We start from the raw sequence: 24,880 nt of genomic DNA, 5'->3' as shown, positions 1-24,880 counted from the left end.
TCACAGATGAGTAAACTGAGGCCCGGCAATCTCCGTTACCAGCTCACGAAAGGGGGGGCACGCTGAGGGTCTGGAGCTGCTCCAGCTGGGGGTGGCGGGAGAGAGAAGCCACGGAGGGCTCCGGGCCACCTCCACCCCTGCAGCGCTGGTTCCCGGGGGTCGTGAGGTACAGCCCTGGGCCAGCAGGGCCTGGACCAGCTCCTGGTGCTAAGATGGAAACTTCTCCACCGGCCAAGTCCATGCCTTGGCCAGCAGCCGCTGGCCTCCCAGAACCTCGGCCTGGGCCTCCACCAGTGAACGGAGCATTCCCCTTGGGAGCAGTGACCGCGCAGGAAGGGCAGGGGGCCAGCCTCGGGGGTCAGGGGTGGGGGGAGCGGCCAAGGCAGTGGCTGAATGTTCCAGAATCATCCAGCCCCAGGTTTGAGCCTCTTCCCTACTGTGTGACTTCGGGCCAGCGTCTGGGCTTCTCTGATCTCCAGGTTTCACAACTGCCAAGTGAGCACAGTGCCACTCGGGGGCGGGGGCATCGCCCGGAGCTACCTTGGCGGGGGGTGGGGGTGGGGGGCATCCAAGGAGGCAAGGAGGGAGCGGAACTAATTGCCAGGCAAACACCGAGGAGGGCGGGCAGGTGACAGGGCCTGGGTTCTGGGTGCACCTGTACTGTCCCGCCCCTGCCTTGGCCTTGACCCCAGCCGCAGGGGCCACACGCCCCCACATGCCCCCCCGCTCCTCGCCCAGCCTGTCTCTGCACCTACTTGTGCTCTGGGGGGACCCAACCCCACGCAACCCCCCGGCTGCTCTGGAAGCCAGGGTGGCTCAAGGCTCGGTTCCACCCACCCCCGCCCCACAGCAGCCACAGTCTGGGAGAAGGAAGGTTTAAAAATAAAGCATTGTAAATACCCGTGTTTCCTGCAAATAGAACCAGCCCCTGGATCCCCTTGGCCTCCCGGGCAGCCGGGCCCAGACAGCTCCTCTGAGGGGGGTGGGGGCCACAGGGAGGGCGTGTCTGTGCGCCCCAGTTCCCAGCTGCCGTGTGAGTCAGCCAGTGCGACAGGGTGTCTGTCACCGCCTGTCCAGGGGGTGACAGGGTGTGTGGGCTGGTAACAGACAGTGTCCAGAGGTGCTGGGTCGCGGGAGGCGACACACCGGTGTGTGAGGCTGTCAGGACGGAATGAACGTGAGCCACCGGGGGCCCCGTGGGGCTGGCCCCGAGCAGAACAGGGTTCCCCGGGGGCCCGAGTGTGCTGGGGTCTCCACCCGCGGGGGGAAGGTGGGCGTGTGTCCTGGTGTCCCGCCTCCCGGCTGGCCCCCCACAGCCTCACCCTGGCGCCCCTGCCCCTGCCCCTGCCCACCCCAGAGGAAGAACCGAGTTTTTCAAGTCACTGTTGCCAGGGCAACCATTTTACGAGCGTCCACATGGTGGGCACATGTGTGTGTCCCGCGCCCCATGTGTCTGCAGGCGCCCACCGCCAGGGCCTCCAGCCAGGGCGGGGCGGGGGATACCGGCGGTGTGGGGTGAGCAGGAGGTGGCCAGGGGGCAGCTGGTGACAGCTTAATGGTGGCTGGTCGGGTGGGGGTAGGCTCCTGGCTGGGCTGCATGTGTGTGAGGGGGCTGTGCCTCCCAGACTGGCCTAGCACGTGCGTGTGCATGTGTGGACACGCACGACAGTGTCTTGGACTCTCCTGCGCTGTGTGGCTGTGGGATAGGTAGTGCGTACTCCTGCACTGTGGCCATGGGTACCAGTAGCGAGCGTGGAGTGGGTCACACTGTGTGCCAATGTGCGTATTAACGTGTGACACGTGTATTGGCACCAGGTAGCATGGGAGTGTGTAACGATCCACCGAGTGTGCATGAATGTGCATGAGCAACCAAGAAGATCCTTTGAGGGCCAATGGGCTGAGGGTCCTTTGGGTGTGAATATTGGGTGTGTCTGTGTCTCTACTGGGCACTGTGTGTGTATGTGTGTGTGTGTGTGTGTGTGTGTGTTAGGGTAGTGTGAGCTTCGTGTCCATGTGCAGAAGTGTGTCTGGCTGGAAGTGAAGCAAGGACACCTGTGTGTGTGTGTCCATGCATGTCCTCGGGCAAGGACAGGGGTGGTGCTGTTCTCATAAAGGGTGTCCCAGGATGTGTGAGAACAAGGATGGCCCAGGGTGTGACCCCAGCCAGATGGAACATTTGGGGGTCTGTGTGTGAGTGGCCACGGGGGAGGTCAGACCGTTCTCGTCACGCCAGGACGTGCGTGTCACTGGGAGTGAGCACGGGGTGACACCGATGATGGCAGACATTATTGCTCAACACCAGCCAGGGACAGTTACTCATATTTACTCACTCAATCTTTACTACAACCCTATTAGGGTCTATTAATAATACCCTGTGTTACAGGCGGAGAAGCTGAGCCACATTCAAGATGTACCCGCCCAAGGCCGCACAGAGCAGACACCTGTCCTTCCCATCCTGGACCACGACCGGCGGCTCCAACGCCGCCACTTCCGTGACACCTGCTCATTCTCGTGCCCCCACCCTACCTGCAAGCTCACATCCTGGCCTACTCCTGGGTGGCTGTGCGCAGCCCCAGGCGTCACCCACCCGGGTGCGCCCCAGTGCGGGGGGGTGAGACTGTGTCTCCTATCACCGCGTAGGCGGCATAGTAGTGCAAGCTGTACAGGCCCCTTGGGGTGTGTGTGCGCGTGTGTGTTGGCGGGGAGGGGAGGGAGGGGAGGGGAGGGGGAGCCCCTAGGAAGGTCCCCTCCCAGACCAATCCCAGGGCTGCTGGGATCAGAGGAATGCAGGCGGCCTGGGCCGGAGCCGGAGCGAGGAGGCCCCAAGAAATCAGGCGGCAGGAGAGAGAAACCAGAGCACCGGGCCCCGGGAACACAGGCGGCGGCGGCCGGGAGCGCGCGGGAAACGGCCGCTGCGGGGGCCCGAGGGCGGGGCGGCGGGGGGTGTTTTCGGTAACTAGGCCACGGCGGGGCGGGGCGGGGCCGCGGCGGCTCCAGCCCCGCCCACCCCGCCCGCCCCGAGCCGGCTGGCGCCGCCAGGGGGCGCTGCAGGAACGCGGAGCCGTCGGGGCGGGGGCGCGGCGGGTCTGGGCGCGCGGGTGGGGGCGCCGCGCGGGGTCCTGGTGCGCAGAGAGCGCGGGGGGAGCCGGCGGTGGGAGTGGGCGCCCCTGCGGGGCTCCGGGTGCAGCCTGGGCAGAACGGCCGCGTCGTGAGGGGCCCTGTGGGCAGCGGCCGGCCTCAGTCTTAGGGTCCCACTTGCTGTCTTAGGGAAAGACTTTGGGTCTCAGCCCTCCAGGACGGCTCTGTCGTGGGGGCTTCTCTGGATTTCTGGAAGGAGGGCCTGGGGCGGGACTAGGAGGACGCCACCGTCTTCAGCGGGGCAGGAGGGGGCTCCGGCCGCTGTGACCGCCGTCTGGGTCGTGCTGTGACTTAATCCTCCGAGGAGACCCGGGATTCAGGGAAGATGCCCGAGATGCCCTCGGACGCCCCCACCCCCACCCCCCGGCGGATCGTCTTGGCCCGTGGATGCGGGGCAGCCGCTGACTCCGGAGGGTCCCTGGAGGGCTCCTCGGTGAGCGAACTTCTGGGGCCCTGCCCTCCGGAAGGGGACCCGGCAGGAGCCCGGTGTCTGACGGTGAGCCCAGATCCCGGCAGAGTGGGGCGCCGAAGGTCGCCGGCCCTGGCGTCGGGGCGCTGCGCCTCCTATCCCAGAAGGGAGCCCTTGGGGAGGGGGCGCCGCGGGCCGCGGGGCCCAGGGACATCCCCTGCCCCGGGCGCCGTGGCCCCCGCACCGCCGCCACCTGCGCGCCGCCCGCCCCCCCTCGGGCGGGGGCGGCTCCCGTCCCGGGAAACCCGAGCCACCGCCCCTGGCCCCGCCCCCGGCCCCGCCCCCGGGCCCGAGCCGGCCCCGCCGTCCGCGGCGGGAGCGGCGGAGGCGGCGGGAGAGCGCGCCGCGGAGCCGCTCCGAGAGCCCGGGCCCCCCGCGCCGCAGCCCCGAGCCCAGCGCCGCGCCCCAGGCCGCCCGCGCCGTCCGTGCGCCCCCCGCCCCGCGCCCCGCGCCGCCCGCCGTCCAGGGCACCCCCAGCCCCCGCCCCAGCCCGGCCGGGATGGCCGCAGCCCGCGGCTGATCGAGCCCGGGGGGGCCCCATGGGCCGGCCCGCGCCGCGTCCCCCCCGCGGCCGCCCCCTCCGGCCCGGGCCCCCCCGGGCGCCGCGGGCCCAGGCGGCCCGGATGGCGGTGGCGGCGGCAGGGGCAGGGGCTGGGGCCGGCGCGGGCGGCAGGCGCGGCCACCACTGACGGGCAGTCGGGCACCCCGAGCAGGTAAGCAAGGGCAGGCGGCGACCCGCGGGGGACCGGCGCTGGGGGAGCCCGGCCCGGTGCACGGGGTGGGGGGCTTGCAGGGCCCGGGGTAGGCCGGTAGCTTCCTCCTCTGGCGCGCCCCGGCGTGTGGATGAGCGCGGGGTCTGGGGGCCACGGGTCCGCGCACGGCGGGGGGGGCGAGGTGGGCAGGGCGGGCCGGGCCCGGTGCGACGGGGCGGGCGCGCCTCTGCGCCCTCGGACCTCCAAGTGTGCGTCTGGAGCGGGTGGAGCGGGCTGGAGCGGGTGGAGCGGGGTGGACGCGGGCTGGACGCGGGGCAGCCGGAACCCCCTCCGCAGCCTCTGGAGGGCGAGCCCCAGGCGCCCGCGCTGCCTCGCGGTGCGCGGGGGCCGTGGGGGGCGTCGGGCCCGCAGACCCCGGCCGGGAGCTGCCGTCGGCCCAGCTGCCGCAGAAGTAAACATCTGTCAGTGGCGCGTTCCAGCCGCCGCCGCCTCCGGGGACACGGTGTCCTCCGGTAAGGGCCCGGCTCTCTCGGCTCCGGGAGCCGCCTGTGCAGCCACAAGAGGGCGCGAAACCCTTTTTGGGGGGAGGGTAGTCCCTTAAGGGCAAAGACGGGATTTGAAGGCGAGGGGGCTGTGCCTTCCCGGCTTTTTTAAAAAGGGCATCTCTTCCCCGGGGTGGCCGCAGAATTCCCCCAGAAGGTGCATGTGGGGTCAGGAGTCACTAGGCAGGGGCGGATGCAGACAGTTGGGCAGATTTGGGGGGTGCGACTGGAGGAAGAAAAGGCCACTCGCAAGGGCGGGTGGCACCATGACCGCGACCCCAAAGAAGCAATAGCGTATACTGTGGTGTCACTGGCTGGGCTCTGGGCCTGTGGTTCCCTGCAAGGCTGGGACCCCAGCCCAGATCCGAAGGGCAGGGCCAGGGTCCTGGGAGGGGGGAGCTGGAGGCCGACCCCTGACTTTAACTCACTCCTGCCTGCCTGCCCTGTCCTGTCTCTTCTCAATTCTTCTCTCTGTGTTCCATGACACTCTTTGTCTTCAAGTGCCCCAGGCTGAGGAAGCCCCGATGGGGCGTGACTGGTCTAGGCGGATGTCGGCAGAGGGAAGACTCCCAGCTTTGCCCGTTTCCCCTCACCCCCAGCCCCTTGCCTCGGGGCCCTTTGGACACCAATCCCCATTCCCTTCATCTTCTGAGATTCAGGGTTCCGAAGCCCACCCAACCCCCCTACCCCCCCAGGCCTTCTAGCCTAGTCCTAGTGACAAGCTGCAAAGAGATTGTTCTAGAGGTACAGGGACGCGAACACAACATCCCCCTCTGTGGCAGGGCACCGTGGCCGAAATTCCACCATCACTGCTTTCGGGAAACAAGCAGAGGACACAGCTTTCAAGAGTCTGGGGCAGGTGAAGGAACGAGTTTGCAGCCAGGCACAGGGACACAATCAAGAGACTGTTCGCCCACATGTATGTTGGATGGTGATGGTGTGGCTGACTGTTGGCGGCGGGGCTTGGAGGCCATGTACTTTAAAGAAGACACACTTAGACCCCAGGCTGGAGCCCAGAGTGGGGAGCAAAGGGCCTACCTCAGGGTAGGAGGATCGAGGGAGACTTCCTGGAGGAGAGGGCATTGGGGCTGGGGCTGTGAAGGATGAGTAGGAGTTTTCGAAGTGGGGAAAAGAAAGGGCCTTCCAGGCAGCAGGAACTGCACGGACAAAGATCCAGAGGCAGAAAATAACACGACTCGTTTTAGAAAATCCAGAGTAGGGATCCCTGAGTGGTGCAGTGGTTTAGCGCCTGCCTTTGGCCCAGGGCGAGATCCTGGAGACCCGGGATCGAATCCCACGTTGGGCTCCCGGTGCATGGAGCCTGCTTCTCCCTCTGCCTGTTTCTCTGCCTCTCTCTCTCTGTGTGTGACTATCATAAATTAAAAAAAAAAAAAAAAAAAGAAAATCCAGAGTGTCCAGGTGACTGTGGGAGGGAGAGACCACTCTGAGAGAGGTGGGCAGGGGGAGAACTGGGCTGGGGCATTCGGATCCTGGAGGTTAGGGCTGGAAACAGGGCAGGGAAGAACGGGTCTTTCAGGCATCTGGCATCCCTGGGCCCAGCCTTCTTTGCTGTGACCATAGATTCTTCTGCAGACGCATCTTTCCTGGTCCCCAAGGTAGGGCCGAGCGGTCTGGGCCCCCAGGGGGAGGCCCACGTGGGGAGATGGGGGGGCAGCTGGGGTCTGCCCTCTGCCTAGCGAGCACCAAGGAGGCATCGGGCGGGCCCGGCGGGAGGCTGGCTCTCCCCAGTGTGCAGCTGAGAAAACTGAGACTGGGCAAGCCGAAGGGATCTTTCCTTCATGCCCATGTGTTTCCTGAGCAACGAGCTGCTGCGTGCCACGCTCTGTGGTAGGATGACGCACAGGATAGGACAGGCCTGGGGCCTGGTACTCCTGGGGGTGGGTGAGGGAGTGGACGGGAGGCTCCCAGACCAGCCAGCCGGGTCTTCAAAAACTCCTGCTCATCCTTCATAGCCCCAGCCCCGATGTCCCTCCTCCAGGAAGTCTCCTCTGACCCCTCCTACCCTGAGCTGGTAGGCCCTTGGTTCCCACTCTGGGCTCCACCCTGCGGTCTAAGTCTATCTTCCTTGAAGAACAAGGCCCACCAGCCGTGACGTCAACGGCCACACCGCTACTGTCCCACGAAGGTTTTGGGGGGGTTATTTCCGGGAGAGGTTACGTTCAGGGGAGGTAACAGCTATGAAGGAAGCCCGGCGGGCGACAGGAAGCAAAGGTATTCAGGAGCAGAAAGATCTTCCCTTCAAGTCCAAGTGAAACCAGGCTTCGGGCTGGTTCTGGAAGAAATGAGACAAGGGGGTCCTGCCTGCAGCCAGTGGGTCTCGCTTCCCAGTTGGGGAGACCGAGACCCAAAGGGAGGGCACCGTTTGTGCCTGGAAAGCTCAGTGCGTCAGGGACCCGAGGTGGACTTTGAACTTGGGGGGACGGGGGTAGAAGAGATGACTCGGGGTGCCCTCCTTCCCAGGAAGCCAATGTCAGGGTCCGAGTGGCATCTGAGGTCCGCGCCTCTCTGTTCCCCCTGCTGTCCCATGGCCCGCTTTGTGCGGTGCCCTCCTGGCCACCCCCCCCCGGGGATCCATGTCCCTTGTGCCACCCGCCAGGCCCCACAGCAGCTGCTCAGCCGTGCCAGGCCCGATTAGGCTGATCCTGTTATCCCTCCCACCCCAGGGAGCCCCCTCCTGCCCCCCCCCGGCCCGGCCTGCTGCGGTCAAGGTGGGAATTTTACAGGCCAGCCACACACACTCCCCAGCCTGGCCTCCCTAAGAACACGCTCGCGTGGCAGCAGGTTCACGAAGAGGGCCCCGGGCACGTGGGGGCATCGGGGTGGGGGTGGGGGTGGGAATGGAGAGCTGACCCTGCAGGTCGCGTGGCCCCGTCGTCCCCCCACCTCATCTCCCCATGCTGCCCCTGCCCCCCCTTTGCTCCTGCAGCTCCCTCCGCCTACAACACTCTCTCCAGATCTTCACTTGGTCTCAGCTCAAATGCTGCCTCCTACAAGAAGCCCCTTGGCCGCTCAACGTAAAAAGGCTCCCCACCCACCCCACCCCCCTCCGGTCACTATGACTTCACCTTGTTTTATTTTGTCATTTTGTCGTGCTGCCGACATCCAGATTACTTTATTTATTTATTTATTTATTTATTTATTTATTTATTTATTTATGTCTTCTCTCTTACCCGCCCCCCCCCCAAACCCTGATTGGACGGGCAGCTTGGCAAGCGTGGGGCACAGGTCCCCTTGAGCTCCCTGGCTGGCCCAGCACACAGTAGGCGCCCAGGAAGGCTTGGTCTGATGTGTCGGGGGCGGAGCTGGGCCTGGCACACTGGGCTTGCTGCCACGTGGGCACTTTATTTACTTGCTGGTTCTGCTCTGCTGCGTGTCTTTGGGAAAACCTGTCCTCTCAGTGGACGTCAGCCCCTTCACTCCCCCAACGGCAGGACCTGCCATGCCCTCCGGCTGCTGTCGTCCCCCTCAGCATTACCCTGGGCCACTCAGGTCCCAGGGCCTGCGGAGGCATTTGAGAGAACAAGTTTGGAGTCAGACTCAAGTTCAACCTCAGCTCGGCCGCTATCTTCCTTTCCTTCTTTCTTCTTTCCAAGCTTTTTCCACATGGTCCCTGCAGGGCTCCATCCCATGACCCTGAGACCGTGACCTCAGCCGAAATCAAGAGTCGGACGCCTAACCCACTGAGCCACCCAGGTGCCCCTTATTTTTGGTATCACCTTGAGCAAGTGACTCTACTCTGCGCCTCAGTTTCCCGGCGTGGGGAATAATGACATATTTTCCAGGGACTGCGGGGACCATTAAGCATGTGGAAAGCACTTAGCACAGTGCTCGCCACTGAATAAGCGTAATAGCCAACGTGGTGGGGGCATTAATGTTATTACCGTGAGAGAGGCTGTGTGGTACAGAGATGAAGAACGTGGAGGGGGTCTTGGGGCCAGGACTTTGAGGGATGAGTAGGAGTTCACCTGACTATCTGTATTCAAATCCCAGCTTGGCCACTTACACTCGTTTGATCTGGAGCAAATCACTTTGCTTCTTTGGACCCCAGTTTCCCGACCTACAAAATGGAGAGAAAACAGTCCATACCTTGCTATGAGTTATTATGTAGAAAGTGCTTGAACAGTACCCATAGGGCTGTGTGCTAGTGCTAGTGTTAGCTATTATTATTATTATTTTTTAAGATTTTATTTATTCATTCCTGAGAGACAGAGAGAGAGAGAGAGAGGCAGAGACACAGGCAGAGGGAGAAGCAGGCTCCATGCCGGGAGCCCGACGTGGGACTCGATCCCGGGTCTTTAGGATCACGCCCTGGGCCGAAGGCAGGTACTAAACTGCTGAGCCACCTGAGCTGCCCTATTATTATTATTTTTAAAAAATATTTTACTTATTTATTCATGAGAGACACCCAGAGAGAGGCAGAGACATAGGCAGAGGGAGAAGCAGGCTTCCTATGGGGATCCCAGGACTCCGGGATCATGCCCTGAGCAAAGGCAGACGGGCATTTGCTCAACCACTGAGCTGCTCAGGCGTCCCTATTATTATTATTATTATTATTATTATTATTATTATTACTACTATTATTACCACGGGGCAGTCAGCACAGTCCTCCCCAGAAGTCACTCTCTCTGTCTAACCACCCCTCACCTTCACTCTGGCAAAGACAGACGCAGAGCCCCTCGGACAAGTTCAGAAGCCCAGACTTGATTCTCAGAGTAGCAGGGAGCCAGCGATGATTCTAGCAACCAGGCAACAGAGAGCTTCTGGGTGGGGGGGAGAAAGAAGCAAGGCTGGGCTCTGCCTGGAAGGTTGTCTGGGGGCGTTTGTGACTGCACCCCCCCCCCCCCCACGAGGCCCCTGCAGACACGGCATCGGAACCAGCTGCACTAGCCAGATGTTCCTGGTTTGCCCCCAGATGTGTGTCGCCGGCTCGCCGCTGCCCTGGCCTCCCCATCTCCACCATGGGGCGGGGCCGGGCCCTGGGGCCTCGCAGGGAGGGGGCACATTTTTGTGGGCTGTGGAATTTGTTTCTTGTTTCGTTTTTTTTTTTTTTTTTTTTTTTTTTTATTTATTTATGATAGTCACAGAGAGAGAGAGAGAGAGAGAGGCAGAGACACAGGCAGAGGGAGAAGCAGGCTCCATGCACTGGGAGCCTGATGTGGGATTCGATCCCGGGTCTCCAGGATCACGCCCTGGGCCAAAGGCAGGCGCCAAACCACTGCGCCACCCAGGGATCCCTGTTTCTTGTTTCGCAGGACCATTGAGTCTTGCTTTGAGAGAGGCCGAAGTGCTGCCCCTCCTGCGATCTCAGTTTCCCTATCCCTGGAACCCCCAGGGCCCATGTCGGGGGAAGGAGAGGTGCAGAGCTGCCCCAGGAGTTGGCCCCGGGGCCGGCCCCTGAGCTGTCAGCGCTGGAGGCAGGAGCGTGTCAGAGGCCAGGCCTAAAGGACCTCACTCAATTAGCTGGGCACCCCCCCCCCAGAGGAGGGAGGGGTGTCCCAGGCAGCTCACTGTACGGGTAGGGAAACTGAGGCTCCCCGCCACTGTGTCATCCAGCAAGGAAGACAGCTTTCCAGAACCCCGGCGCTGTGGGGTTCAGACACAGGTCCCCCCCACATCCGCCCTCATGGCTTCTTGGCCTGGCTCGCTCTGCCCTTGGGCAGTTACGACAGCCCCACGAGCACCCCTGCCAAGCTCCTCCGGGTCCCCCCTACTGTTCCCGCGGGGCTGGGTGGCACCTTTCAGGGAGATCCCCAATAGGAAGGCCAGGGAGGTGTCCTGGGGTGCGATGGAGAAGGAGGAGGAGGGTGTACGTGGAGGGAGGCACCACGTGGAGACCGAGGAGCAGCAGCAGGCCCACACCTGTGTGAACAGAATTATTGAAGCCAGCCCTTGCCTTAAAAGGACCTCGCCCAGCCTAGCCCTCCAAAATCCCTCAGTCCAGAGAAGATGGATGTGAACCCAGAAACTATGCCAGCCTGGCTGGGTAAGAGGGGGACCCACAGCCGGGGATCCAAGATGGGAAGCCAGGATGGCTTCCTGGAGGAGGACCAATAGGACCCAGGGCTCTGAGGGATGCCTAGGAGTTTGCCAACTGGGGGCAGACCACAATTCAAGGCCTCCCTCAGACTGGAGAGATGAGTGGATGGACGGAAGTGTCCCCTTCCATCCTTCCTCACCTGAAACAGGTGCCTCCCTGAGGCCAGGAGCTGTGCAGGAAGGAGGCTGTTGACCTCGAGAACAGGTATGCCTGGCCTGTGTCTCCTGGGAGCTCCACTGAAAGGTGGAGCCTCAGGGCGTTGCCTGGGCACCAGGATAATGAGCAGAGTTTCTTGGCCCTACAAAGGAGGCTTCCAGAAACACCCACATGCCCACACCCTCACTCTATCTTTACCTTGGATGATTGGAAGGGCTTGCCTGGCTGTGTGACTCTGGGTTACTCATCACCCCTGTCTGAGCCTTGTCTCAGCCCCAGGCACTCTGTGGTCTCCAGCTAGAAGTGAGGGCCTCCCTGAAACCACTTCCTGCAGTTCAGGCTGTCACGGCCCCAGGAAAGGAGGGTGCTCCCTTCCCTGGGCAGTGAGAATCCTCCAGAGTCTGGACATTTTCTGGGAGGTGAGAGGAGACCACTGGCCAGGCCCTGTCCGGGAGCACGGAGGCTCCTGAGATGCGGGCAGGTGAGGTGGGCCACGTACCAGTCCCCGGGACGGGGCAGTTCTCTCCTGGGTCATCGGCCTCCTCTGCTTCCCTTCGCCTCACAGCCCATCATGCCTCTGTGCCGATCACTCTGTGCCTAGAACCTCCGTACTTGAGAGCCCAACGGCACCAGTGGGGCATTCACAGGTGTGTGCCCGAGTGTCTGGGTGTGTGGCCAGGATGTGAGAATGGCAGAGACAAGCAGGTGGCAGGCCCGGTTTGGCGCCAGGTCAGCATGTGAACAATACGGGACACCCCAGGCCCACAGGTTTGTGTGCATGAGCGTGCACAGGTCCTAGGGCCCAGGGGAGGGCTCGGGAGCAGCACACCTGTGTGGCCGTGCCTCTTCCCCATGCCAGCACGCCAGAGACAATGTGTATTTTTCCCCACAAGCGTGAAAACGCTCGTGTGGGAGCTCCCAAGAGTGCAAGAGGCTAAGAACATCTGAGTGGCCGGGAGTGTGAGACAATGGGAGTGTGACAGCTCCAAAGGGCAAGGGCAGCTGGCCTGTGCAGTGTGAGAGTGTACAAGTGTGGAAACATGCTAGTGTCTGTGAGCAAGGTAGTATTCAAATATGATAACCTGTGAGTGTGGTGGAAAATGCTCACATGTGAGCATGTGTGAGTGTGAGATACGCCGGCATGTCAACATGGCTGTCATAACGTATGACAGCGTAAACATGCCTGTGTGTGGAGGTTCAAGCATATGAGTGCAGGACACTGGGATGTGAGCCGAGTAGTGATCAGGTGTGTGTTATGAGAATGGTACAGTGTGTGATTGTGTTCAAATATGGGAGTAAAATCATGTTTGATTATATGATTGTGAACACACCCAATTAGTGATTGTGGTTGTGTCTGTCAGCGTGATATTACTTGAAGATGTGAGTAGTGAAAACTTCTGGGAATGTGATAATATTGGAATATGTGTATGACAATGCCTTCCCGTGTAAGTGTGCTCCTGTTTGGATGCAAGTGTGAAAACAGCCACCCGTGTATGTAGGTGGGTTAGTGGGCTTCTGTGTGTTGCAACGTGTAAATGCCCGGGTGCATGTGAAACACCTGAGTGTGCAAGCCCCATCATGTTGGAGTTGGTGAGCAACAACACGGCATGTAAGAGGGACAGCATTTGAGGCAGTGAGGACAGCCTGTCCCAGTGTGTGCGGCCAGGAGGGTCTGGGTGTGCACGGGAGTGAGAGCACCCAAGTGTGTGTCTGAGGACAAGAAGGCTGAGGGTGGGTGAGTGTGAGCGCCCACCCCCCAGCCAGGACCCAGGGGGCTCCAGGACCCAGAGAAGCTGAGAGTGCACACGTGGCCCCCTCCCCGAGGCCGGTGCCACACCCCACACACACAGCACCCCTCTGGGTCAGGCCCTTGCCAGAGACAAACCAGTTGGGTGACCCCCTTCCTGAAAGGCCCATTGTTAGGAGACGCTTATCAGCCGCACCTACCGGGCCCCCTCCGCCCGGGGCCCTCCGCTTGCCTGCCCCCCCAAGAGCTCCAGGGGGGCTGCAGCTCCAAGGACACCGGGGGCCCTGGACTGGGCCTGCTCTAGGCCGCGGCCCATCAGCCTCTGCACCGCCGCCCATGGGAGGCCCTCGGCACACACAGGAGCAGAGGCTGGCTCCCTGCAGGGGCCTCCATCCAGCCCAACGGGGAAGCGAGGCAGACCGCCGCAGGACGCGCCTGGGACAGTGGGCAGGGGGTTGGGGACACAGGGCAGGCCCTCCTTTAGGGCAGAGGGGCAGGTTTGGGCACCCACACCTGAGAGGCTGTCCCGGCTGCTGGGATCACCTTGACTATGGGATATTCTCCCCGAGGCCTGCGAGGCCTGGGTGACCTGCCCCAGGCCCCTCCCAGCCCCCTGCTCCCTCTGATCCAGCCACATGGGCCAGACTGTGCCCCCAGCAGGCCGGGCGCCCTCCAGCGGCCTGCACCTCCAGGAGGCCCCGGCTTTCCCTCAGGCCCCGTGTGGGGAGCTCCTTCTAGCTGCACCAACAAACACAGACCCACCCCCAAGCCTGGCCGGTCCTCAGGGGGACTCCACAGCATCTGCCCGGAGCCCGCCGAGCCCATGCGGGCGTCCTGCCCAAGAACCCGGGTTCCGATCCCAGAGCTCCTCTAGCTGCGCCCCTACCTGTTTGGGCCTCAGTTTCCCAGCTGTAAGACGGAGATCTGGACGCCTCCTTCGGGGCTCAGCACCCGGGCTGGTACACAGCAGGCGCTTAATCACTGTCCCCTGCTACGGGTCCAGCTCCAGGGCTTCCCTGGGGCGGGGACAGGCGTCTCCAGACACGTCGACCCCCGCCCCGTGCAGGGTCCACGCAAACCGAAATGCAAACGCAGCAAGCGCGGGCTCGGCGCCGTGGCCCGGGGAGCGCGTGGGGGCGCCCGGCCCCCCACAGCCCCGCGCGGGCGCTGAGCGGCGTCCAGCCCGGCTCTCAGCGATCCGTGTAAATGTTTACACCGGGCGGGCGGCCAGGCCCCGCGCGGCCCGACACCAGGCGGCCGCCCGGGAATGTAAACGCGGGCTGGGGCCGCGGCGGCGGCGGCGGCGGCGGGGAGCGGCTCCGCGGGGTGGCGCCGGTGCGCAGGCGTCAGGGCACCTACTGTGTGCAGCGAGCGCGCCGCGACCTGCGGGCCGGCACCCTGCGTCGGTGCCCGAATGGGGCACGCTCAGGCCACCCCGGGGGCCCGGGGCTGGGGGCGAGGCCTCGGGGGAGACGCCCGCCCCGTCCAAGCCGAGACGGAGCGGGGAGCGGAGAGGGGACGAGGCGGTGCAGGGGCGATGTGCCGGGTGGGAGGACCGCACTGTGCACAGGCCGGGGTGCCGGGGCCGCTTGCGGGCGTCACTTTACCTGCTCAGAGAGGGGCGGGGCTGCACACCCGAGGCCCCCAACGTGGAAGGGGCACCCTCGACCCCAGGGCTCCTGCCTCTCAAGCTGTGCTCTAAGCACCATCTCAGCTCCACCCCCTGGTCCCACAGTGCCCCCTGCTGGGGCGCCCACACCTCCCTCCACGCTGCCCCCAAGCCTACTGGGCTCCACCACCGCGGCCTCAGGGTGCATGGGCCCCCGTTGGTCCAGGCTGGGGCCCTTGCACCGGCTGCTCCCCGCTGCAGCGATGCCAGTGCCCTGTGCCTGGCTGAGATGCCCTCCTCCTTGCTCGGGTCTCAACTTCCATGGCTATTCAGGGAAGCGCTGTGGGACCCCGCATGGGGGTGCTCCCCCTGCCACCGCCCGCACCGCACCCGCCCTCTTCGTGGGCAGCATTTTTCACAACCTTGTGCAGCGGGTTCTTGATGTATCGTGTGGACGTCGTGACTGATCATTACGCAGAAGTGGATGGAAATCAGGGGCCCCGCCGTGCCCCGGTGCCTGGCCCAGCGCCCTGTTCGCGTGCGTTCCCTACAGGCAGACGGACGGAGGCCGCGTGGCTGACCACCCGGGGCCCGCAGGCCGAGGATGCAGCGCTGGAAGGCGGCAGCCTTGGCCTCGGTACTCTGCAGCTCGGTGCTCTCCATCTGGATGTGCCGCGACGGCCTGCTCCTCAGCCACCGCCTGGGACCCGCGCTGGCCCCGCTGCGCCGGCCGCCTCGCACCCTGGACGCCCGGATCGCCCGCTTGGCCCAGTGTAAGCGGGTCCCCGACTCGGGGGGGCGGCCCGATGTGGAAGTTCCTGCAGGGGCCACAAGCAGGCTGAGAGGAGAGGGATGGAGGGAGGGCGCAAATCCGCGCAACGGCCTGGCGGGGGTGGTGGGGGGGTGGGCAGGGGAAGGCGGGCGGGGGGGGGGGCGGGGTGCTGGGAGCTGGGTCTCTGGGCTCCGCTGTCACCGGGAACGAGGCTCCGGGGCTGCGGGGCCAGGGCGCCACCGGGAGATGAGACCCCAGCGGCCTCCACCGCGCAGCGCAGGGCGTGGGGACCCGAACCCCAACGCGCTGCGGGTGGACAGGGACGGGGTGGGGGGAGACCCCGAGACACCTAGAAATGCAGAGAGAGACCGAGACAGGGACGCACGGAGCCCGGGATACGCACCAGGGTGGGAGAGACGCCGCGGGAGGGGCTGGGGGCGCGCAGGTGGAAGTGCGGGCGCAGAGGGGCCAGGCCGCCCCGCCCCCAGCCCGGCCCCGCCCCGCCCCTGCTCAGGCCACGCCCACCTGGGGGCGGGGCGGGGTCCCGACCTGGCGCGCGCGCTCGCTCCCCGCGGGAGCCCGAGGTGAGGGCGCGACGCGTGCATGCGGCCCGCGTGCGAGTCGGCGCCCGCCCTGCCGCCCCACACAGTCCTTTCTCGTCCTCACAATGGACAAGGGTGGCCTCGGGCACGGACTCCACTTCCGCCCGCGCTTCCTCCTGCAGGCCCCGAAGCCCTGTCCAGGACCCCGGGTCCGGAGCCCCGGGTGGGGCCACCAAACCCCAGTGCGGGGAGTGGGACCAGTGGACACCGCCTCCGGGATCAGGCACCAGGAAGGGTCTAGGCCCATGGGCGGGTGCTGGCCCCCCTGCACCCAGTCTCTGGGCACAGCCCTACCCACCAAGGGGAGGAGTGGCCGCTGATCACCCCCACCCCCCGGGGGTCCCAAGGGGCCTGAGACCAAAGCCCTGATGGTGGAATTTCAGGCTCGGGGAGTGTCAGCGCAGGATTGGGAGGGGGTGGGGGGAGCTACTGCTGATCTCCTCTTTGTGCTCCAGACCCTGTGCAGGTGGCCAGGCCTGCTGGAGGGAGGCAGGGACAGATATACCAAGAGATTATTCACTGTTTATCTGAAATTCAAATTCAGCTGGGCATCTGTACTGTATCTGGCTGCCTCCCCCTCCCCGCCCCTGCCCCCTGGAATAACTGTGTAGATGCATACCTTAGGGGTGAGGCCATTACTGGTGGGATGTTAGGGTACCCTAGGTAAGGTGAGGCAGGCTTGAACCTAATCCCAGAGCGGCCGCTTGGCCACCCAGCTCTGGCCCCTGGGCTTCAAGAACTGGAGACTTGCTCAGTGGATCCCCGCCATCCCCTGACCCAGTTCAGCCAAATCGGACTCTGCAAGAATCCTTGAGCAGACAGGTAAACTGAGGCACAGAGCAGGGCCATCACATGCCTGAATTTATACAGGCCTAAAGTGGAAGAGCGAGGCTCAGAGCAAGGTTTGTCAGATTCATGAGACCCCCCCCCACACACACAGTCCCCTCTCTTTGGGACTTCATGTGAGCTTTCTGCCTTGAGAGCCAGGGGTGCCAACCTTAGGGACGGGGGGATCAACTCAAGATCCTCTCCCAGCCGCAAGCATGCCTGCCACCCGCTCAGCAGCTGGGAGCCCCTGACTGCAGTTCCTCTCCCAGCGCCCCTGAATTTGCCACATCTGCCTGTCTGTCCCAGGGCTGCAGAGGACGGGGGCAGCACAGCTGTCTGGAAATAAATTTAGGCTCCCGGGCCCTGGGAATCTGTGACTCCGGGCTCCTCCTGGCAACCGTGGGAGCACAGGGTTGGACGTGGGCCAAACTTGGGCACGTGCTGGAATGGGGAAGAAGGCTGTTTGGCCTCGTCCCTCTCTCTGCCACCTGCTAATGCTTGGCCTTGGGCAAGTCTCTGCCCTATTGGATGCCCAGGTACCTGTCCTGTAATATGGGGGGGGGGGCGGTGATATTGGCTGCTGCCTCAGCGAGGACCCCACCCCTGCGGACCCTCACATGCAGGCTTCAGTGCCTGCGGCTCGTCTGCACGTTCTGACCTGCTCAAACCCCCGACTTGGTGCTATGGTTGGAGAAACTGAGTCCCAGCACACGGTGCAGCAAGAGGGACACGCGTGGGTTTGGGGGTGGGGCCCCCATATAGTGAACCAGAGACTGCAAGAGCTCAGCCAAAGGGTGAGCGGCTTGGAGCATGGGCTGTAGCTCCCGAATTCGGTCCGAAAGGGTACACCAGTTTCGGGAGGCATCCCAGCACGGGGGGTGGGGGGGGGAGGCACTGGGGCCAAGCAGGGACAGGGATTGGGATCACAACCCCCCCAGCTGAGTCTTCCCTCTCTTCTCTGCAAAGAGGTGGGAGCAGCTCAGTGAACGGAGAAGAACCCCCCGTGCAAGGCTTCGTAGGCACAGGTCACAGTGAGGAGGGGGTGACCACAGGGAGTGGGACGCCAGGGTCAGCTCGGCTCACCGTGGCGCAGGTGCAAAGCGCTCCAGAGCCCCGGGGAGGGGCGCCGGCCCTGAGCGGCCCCCTCGGCGGGGTCCAGCGCGGGCTGCTGGTAGCGAGCGGGCCCAGCGCGGGCTGTAGGCGGGGGCGCCCTGCGGTCGGGGACCCGGCGGCCCCCAGCCACCCCCTTCCCTCCCTGTCCTCGCAGATCGAGCGCTGCTGCAGGGCGCCCCGGACGCCGTGGAGCTGCGCCAGCTGACGCCCTGGGCCGGCGGGGCCGCAGGACCGCGCCGGCGGGCGGGGCCCCGGCGGAGGCGCGCGCGGACCGGGAGCCGGCCGTGCGGGCTGCGCGAGCTCGAGGTGCGCGTGAGCGAGCTGGGCCTGGGCTACGCGTCCGACGAGACGGTGCTGTTCCGCTACTGCGCAGGCGCCTGCGAGGCGGCGGCGCGCGTCTACGACCTGGGGCTGCGGCGGCTCCGCCAGCGGCGGCGCGTGCGGCGGGAGCGGGTGCGCGCGCAGCCCTGCTGCCGCCCGACGGCCTACGAGGACGAGGTGTCCTTCCTGGACGCGCACAGCCGCTACCACACGGTGCACGAGCTGTCGGCGCGCGAGTGTGCCTGCGTGTGACCCTACCTCCGCGGCGGGCGGGCGGCGGCCAGGGCGCCCCACGTCCCGCCTGGCGAGCCCCGCGGGGGACTGCGCGTGCGCGGCGGGGGTGGCGGGGGCGGCGGGGGCGCCGGGGCCTCGCGAGTCTGCAGCACCTGCACCGAGTAAAGTGTGGAAGACGGAGCCTGGCTCGTGATTCCGCGTCCCGGGGCCCCCCGGGGGGGGGGGGCGCCAGCTGCACCGGGACAGGGGACGGGTCCCGCCCGTAAGGTGCGGCCCGGGATGGGACGGGCACCTGGTGCCGATGACGAGTCAGAGGTCCAGGTGGACCAGGCCTCCGTCCCCACGGGCGTGCTCAGGCCCCGTCCGCCCCCACCGGCGTGAACTCACAGCCACTATCTCTTTTCACTTGCTAAAAATACATGTGCGCTGCGCGTCTCCCTGTGGGGATAGGTCTGGGGCGGCCGCCAGGCCCGTCCAGGCCGAAACCGGCGCCTGCTGGGGCGGAGCCGTCCCCAGGGACCAGGTCCTGGTCCCATAAAAGCCCTGGCCGCAGCTCCGGGGGGATTGACGACGCGTCCCCGAGGAGGACAGAAAAAGCGGTGTCACCTTGCTGCTTGGCAGGTCCGGGACACAGCGGGGTGCTGGGTTCCCAGACCAAGGGGAGGCTGGGTGGGTCCCGGGAGGGGCGCGGCAGGGGCTGACACCCTGCAGACCTGTGGGCAGGGAGCCCCCGCTCCTGCCGGTCAGAGTGCTCCTGGAGGGCACAAGCCCCTCTGCAGCCCACACTGCTCTTCCCCTCTGCCCTCACCCCACCGCGGCTCCGGGGAGCAGCCCCTTCCCTCCCCACTGTTCCCCTAGAATGACCTCCCCCCTGCTTCCCTGACACGTGAGCTCAGGGCCGCCTCCTCAGCACCAGGCCCTTCCCAGACCCCGTCCCCATCGGGAACCCGGAGGGCCCAAAGCAGAAGCTGCCCCAGGAAGGATGATCCAGCCCAGCAGGCCACTCCCCAGTTCCCCGCCACCCAGGTCCCCGGCTGCAGCTGACACCCCGAGGCAGGTAACAGGCAGGACTTCCAGGGGTTCCTGGGAACAGGGCCTGGCAGCCAGGCCCCAGGCCATGGGTGGTCTGCTGGGAAGGCAGTTCAGGGCTGAGGGTGGCTGGGCTCCCCACCCAGCCTTGCACAGTCTCCTGACTCTGAGGTTTGGGGTGGTGGATGCCCCCTCTGTTTGGGCTGTCTCAGCCCAGCCGTGGCAGACAAGCCGGGGTCCCCGTCTGCTCGAGTAGAAGCCAAGCCTCAGTTTCCCCATCCCAGATGGCCCTGAGCCACAGAGGTGGAAGTTACTGAGCCCCTGATGCACTAGTGGGAAAGTGACCTTGGAACGCAGGTTGGCTGCCCCTGAGGCCAGTGTGTGTGTGTGTGGACGCTGGCGGGAGACGGCTGTGTGCTCACCCTCTCAAGGCCCCCTGGCACCTCAGCCTCCTGGTCTCCCAGTCAGTTCCAACAGCCCAACCACAGGGCGCTGGCCCAGCCCACCAGGGAATTGGAGCAGAACTCAGCTACCCCCACGGACCCCAGGCCTGGGATTCTCTGTGGTGCACAGCACTCCCTTGCACAACACACACACACACACACACACACACACACACACACACACACACTCAGGCAGCACAGTGTGGAGCTCCGTGGGGCTGAGCCCATTGGATCACACGCGCTCACGCAGTCCATATGCGTATGCTGAGTCGTCACTCACCGTCACACTAGAAGGGACACAGCTCTCGTGGGCAAAATCACAGGGGTCAGGTGTTTGCCGGCACCCCGTGGGGTACTGGAGCCAGTGGTCTCACTCGCAGACTCATGGGTCACCACTTGTCACACACTCTCACGGCTCCCACGGTCTTCCCCCTCACCTTTGCTGGCAGGGCCTGCCTCCCTGAACCCAGACTGCCTGGTCTTCACCCCCACCCCACTGTGGGGCTTGACCTCAGGGTTTTTCCACCTCTTGACATTGGCAACCAAGCCACTCTTGGTTGTCGGGGCCGTGGGGGACCTGTGAGCTGTGGATCGGCATCCCCGGCCCCCACCCACTGGGTGCTATCAGGCCATGTGCAGCTGTGACCACCACAAGCCTCCCAACACTTTGCCGAGGGCGCCCTGGAAGGCAGAGTCACCTTGGGGTGAGAACGGCTGTTCTGGAATCAGGGAGAAGACACCGGGTTTACCAGAGCATTCCCATATGGAGAATGGTGCCAGTATTGCCCATCGGCGTGCCCCCCGGGCAGTCCACAACAGCAAGGTGACCACTCCCAGACCCAGCAGACCCATCACCGGGGAGCGGGACCCCATGGCCAGTTGCCTGGGGTGAGGCGTTAGTGGGCGAGGTGTGTAGCAGGGGCACCGCAGCTGGTGGGGCTCCTCGCAGGTGAGTCCCAGTGAGGCTAGGTGTCTGGGTGCCGATCCCCAGCCATGTGGTCACCGACAGCCAAAGTCCCCAGCAGCTGAGACCCCCAGGATTGAGGCCCCAGCAGGTAAGGTCCCCGGAGCCCATCTCCTGGCTCAGAGTGTGGTAGCTGAAGTCCCAGGCCAGTGAGCTCTCCAGCCACCCAGGTCCCAGGCAGGTGGGATTCCTGGCAGGTGTCATTCCCAGCAGGTGAAGACTCCCCTCCCGCAGCAGATGAGTCCCAGGCAGGTGAGTTGCCCAGCAGGTGTGGTGCGGAGCAGCCCGGGCCCAAGCTGCCCGTCAGGTGAACCAGGAGGCTATGCTGGGCACCGTCTGGTAGGCGGAGTCCTGTTGCAGCCGCCAGCAGGCTTTGCAGAACATCAGGGACCAGCTGAAGGTTCGAGGCCGCAGTGTCTCCCGCCAGCGGAAGTAGGCGAGGTAGCGGGCGTCGTCCTTGTCCAGGGACAGCAGATACTGGGCCAGGTCCTTGGGGCTCTGGAAGTCGTCGACGTGGATGAAGGCGTCGGCAGGCAGGAATTGTTCATAGCTCTTCCTGCTGGGGCCCAGCACCACGGGCACGGCCCAGGCGTCCAGGGCATTCCTCCACAGCTTCTCCGTGATGTAGTCGCGATGCAAGGAGTTCTCGAAAGCCAGGTAGAACTTGTATCGGGACAGCGTCTGCATCATGTCCCTCTGCGGCAGAGGCTTGTGGCGCTGTCCGTACACATCCACTGGGACGTGAGCTTGCAGCCTGTGGTAGTACCGCACCCTTACCGAGTCCTCCCTCCAGTTGGACACCACCCAGGCCACCAGCTCTGTCTTGGCCGAGACGTTGACCGGGGGCGCGGCTGGCTGGCCCGGCCATGGCTCCAGCCAGCCGTAGGGCGTGAAGATGTCCGAGTCTCTGCGGTAGGACATGGTGAGATTGAAATATCCATCCAAGGCCTTCAGCTGAGCGCAGTGGCTGGGCGATTCCATGCTGAACCAGACCCAGCGCTGGCCAGGTGGCCGGGGGGACTTCGGGAGCTGCTCCTTCGGCCTGTAGCTGACCTCTCGGTGATGCACCAGGACTGCGTCTGCCTCAGGGTACACGCTGCGGTTGGCAGTCAGCCGGCAGTCGGTCGTGCCCGGCCACATATCTGAGCAGGGGGACAGAGCCACAGGGTTGTGGAATGGCCATGTCCACAGCAGGAGCAGCAGTGGCCCGCGGGCAGAGGACCCACCGGTGGCTTGGCAGGGTGCCCCTTGGGAGGTCACTGGGCCTGCCGACCCGTTGGGAGCCGTGGTGGGAGACTCTGCTGTGTTGGTCCTGGACATGAAGGACCACACGGGCTCTTCCTGGGACCAACGCATGTAAGAGAAGAAACACAGAGCCAAAAGCAGTTGGAACAGCACCCCGAAGAGATAGTGGCGCCAGGGACATCGGATCTTGGCCAGGTTGTGTGGATCCATGGATCAGTGCAGCTGGGGGGGGGGGCGGGGGGAGCAGGGACAGCATCAGTGATAGGAACCGTGAAGCCCACGCCTGCCCACAAACCTGGGTTTCCCAAGTGACATTCTTGAGTCCTGAGGTCAGCACTGTTGCTCTTTGCAAGTTTACAGATGAGCCACCTGAGGCCAGGTGACTCGGTGGGAGACCAAGGCATAGCTGGAACCCCAGCAGTGGAGTCTGGCCCCAGAGCCCAGGCTCTGCAGCCTCTGAATCCGGGGAGGGGTCCCAGGGAGGTGGAGTAGCCCCCCAGGGCTCTCACGTCCCACCTTGCCCTTGCCCTTGCCCCTCCCAGCCTTTGCCAGAGTCTTCCCTACTGCCCCAGAGTGGAGGCTTGAACCCAGGTCTCCGTCTGGGAGGGCTACAGTGGGCTTGGGCCTTGTAGGTTAGGCAAGAGCTCACCAGGTACCGGAGAGCTTGGGGTACAAGGTGTTCCTATCTAAGGGAACAGCCCAATGAGAGGCCTGGGGTGCAGGAGAGCCTGGCCCGTTTGTGGGGAGAGCACAGGAAGTGTTAGGGATGCCAGTGTGAGCTTGATGTGTTACCTGCCTTGGGTCTGTAGTGCTCAGAGAGAGCCCCCTGGGCCTGTCCTGGGTGATCCCGGGTGTTCCACGTGCCTCCTTTCCTGGGTCCTAGCTGACCCCGCAGACGGTCACAATGTCCTCCCTGGATCCAGACCCCAACCCCTGGGGTAAGAAATCTAGAACCTTGTCTCTGCCTGCCCGGCTTCCCGCCGCCCTGGATTGCCCACCGTACACAGGACAATAGTGAGGTTCAGATACACGTGCACGGCTCTTGCCCAAGTACACCCCGCTAGAGCCATTAGGATCCAGACCCAAAGTCTCCCCTCCTAACCTAACCCCCCAACTCCTCTCCCACTTTGCAGGTGGAGCTCCACATAGAGCGGGCACCGTCCACCCCGGGGCTCTCTGGGACGGGGAACGGCTCTGTCCCCGCACTTTGGAAGTCAGTGGCCGCTGGCCTCGTAAGGCTGTGGAGCCTGGGCCAGGTGGCCCTGGGGTCTGAGAAACAGCAGATTTTAATCTGATTTAGATTTAACAACTGATACTGTCTTCTGTGAATCTAAAACAACCTCAATAGAGAAAGTAGGTCCCCTCGTGGCTCAGTGGGTAGAGCATGCCTCTCTTGATGTCGGGGTTGTGAGTTCAAGCCTTTTGCTGGTTACAGAGATGACTTAAAAGTAAAATGTTTAAATAAAAAGAGAAAACACAAAACCAAAAACCACCTCTGATGGTCAATTCAATGGAGTATGTTTGGAACATCCTGGATATGCAAACTGCTTCTTCAACTGTCCCCCTTAGGGAATCTAAATACACACCGAGGATCGCCGATGAAAACTGAGTGTTGAAATTCGGGATGACCCAAGTGTAAAAGACCACCGGCTTTCCTTGGTGTACAAAGAGTCGATATAAATATCTTAATAATTTTTATATCAATTACTCATGGAAATAATACTAGTTAGAATCTATTGAGTTGAAGACAACCTTACTAAAATTAATTTCACTGGTTGTTTTGCATTTCTTCAAATGTGGCTACTAGAAAAATATTAAGCAACGGGTGGCTTCCATTACTTTTCTATCAAAAGTATGTGATACTCTAGGGGGTGATCCTGGGGTCCAGGGATCGAGTCCCACATCAGGCTCTCCGTAGGGAGCCTCCCTCTCACTCTGCCTGTGTCTCTGCCTCCCTCTCTCTCTCTCTCTCTGCGTCTTTCATGAATAAATAAAGTCTTAAAAAAAAAAAGTAACACGCTACTCTAAAATTTCTAAGAAAGGATAGCTCGTGGGAAATATCATAATTTAAAATGCACCAACCCTATGTCGAGGGATTGGCCCAAATGCCAGACGTGCCTACCAGGGTGTTCTGGAGGAGCTTCACATCCGTCAGTGTGGGACTGGTCAAACTGGGGTCTCTTGTTACAATAAAATACTAGGCAGCTGCGAAGAGTGAATAAAGCCACTTATTCAAGTCCAGAAATAAATCCATCATTAAATGGTCAATTAATCTTCCACAAAGGAGGCAAGCATAGGCAATGGGGAAAAGGAGAGTCTCTTCTGCATTTGGTGTTGGGAAAGCTGGACAGCTACATGCAAAAGAATGAAACTGGACCACTTTCGTACAGTATGCCCCAAAATAAACTCAAAATGGATTAAAGACCTAAATGTGAGACCTGAAACTATAAAAATCCTAGAAGAAAGCACAGGCGGTAACGTCTCTGACATCAGCCATAGCAACGTTTTTCTAGATAGGACTCCCGAGGCAAAGGAAATAAAATTAAAAATAAACTATTGGGACTACATCAAAATTAAAAGTTTCTGTGCAATGAATGACACAAACCAACATACCAAGACACCTACGGGATGGGAGAAGGTATTTGCAAGTGACACAGTTGATTAGGGGTTAGCACCCTAAATATATAAGCATCTAACACAAAACAGCACCAAACAACAACAGTCCACTTAAAAACGGGCAGACGACGCGAACAGATGTTTCTCCAAAGAAGACATCCAGATGGCCAACGGACACATGAAAAGGTGCTCAGCGTCACACATTACCAGAGAAATGCAAATGCAAATGGCAATGCAATATCGGCTCACACCATCAGAACGGCTAAAATCAACAACACAAG

General features: G+C 62.8%; 2 protein-coding genes across 3 annotated transcripts; one reads left to right on the top strand and one right to left on the bottom strand.

The window, feature by feature from the left end:
• The first annotated feature begins 2,750 nt into the window (after positions 1 to 2,750).
• Positions 2,751 to 18,882, top strand: LOC140593968 (neurturin). Of its 2 annotated transcripts, XM_072721691.1 has the most exons (3): positions 2,774 to 4,320; positions 14,986 to 15,205; positions 17,902 to 18,882. In XM_072721691.1, exons 2-3 carry the CDS (start codon positions 15,037 to 15,039, stop codon positions 18,318 to 18,320), a joined length of 588 nt encoding a protein of 195 aa, XP_072577792.1. In that variant the 5' UTR covers positions 2,774 to 4,320; positions 14,986 to 15,036; the 3' UTR covers positions 18,321 to 18,882. The 2 variants fall into 2 exon arrangements, with proteins under 2 accessions (XP_072577791.1, XP_072577792.1); XM_072721690.1 differs by lacking the exons at positions 14,986 to 15,205; positions 17,902 to 18,882 and adding an exon at positions 5,645 to 9,895 and having other exon boundaries at positions 2,751 to 4,320.
• On the bottom strand, positions 18,536 to 24,253 carry LOC112912866 (3-galactosyl-N-acetylglucosaminide 4-alpha-L-fucosyltransferase FUT3-like). Its single transcript, XM_025989452.2, has one exon. It carries the CDS (start codon positions 22,191 to 22,193, stop codon positions 21,042 to 21,044), a length of 1,152 nt encoding a protein of 383 aa, XP_025845237.2. The 5' UTR covers positions 22,194 to 24,253; the 3' UTR covers positions 18,536 to 21,041.
• Positions 24,254 to 24,880: the final 627 nt, after the last annotated feature.

Source organism: Vulpes vulpes, chromosome 9 (assembly GCF_048418805.1).
Source record: "Vulpes vulpes isolate BD-2025 chromosome 9, VulVul3, whole genome shotgun sequence".
Taxonomy (NCBI): domain Eukaryota; kingdom Metazoa; phylum Chordata; class Mammalia; order Carnivora; family Canidae; genus Vulpes; species Vulpes vulpes.
Note: the sequence above shows the minus strand (reverse complement) of the source record. Positions and strands in the feature narration are given on the sequence as shown.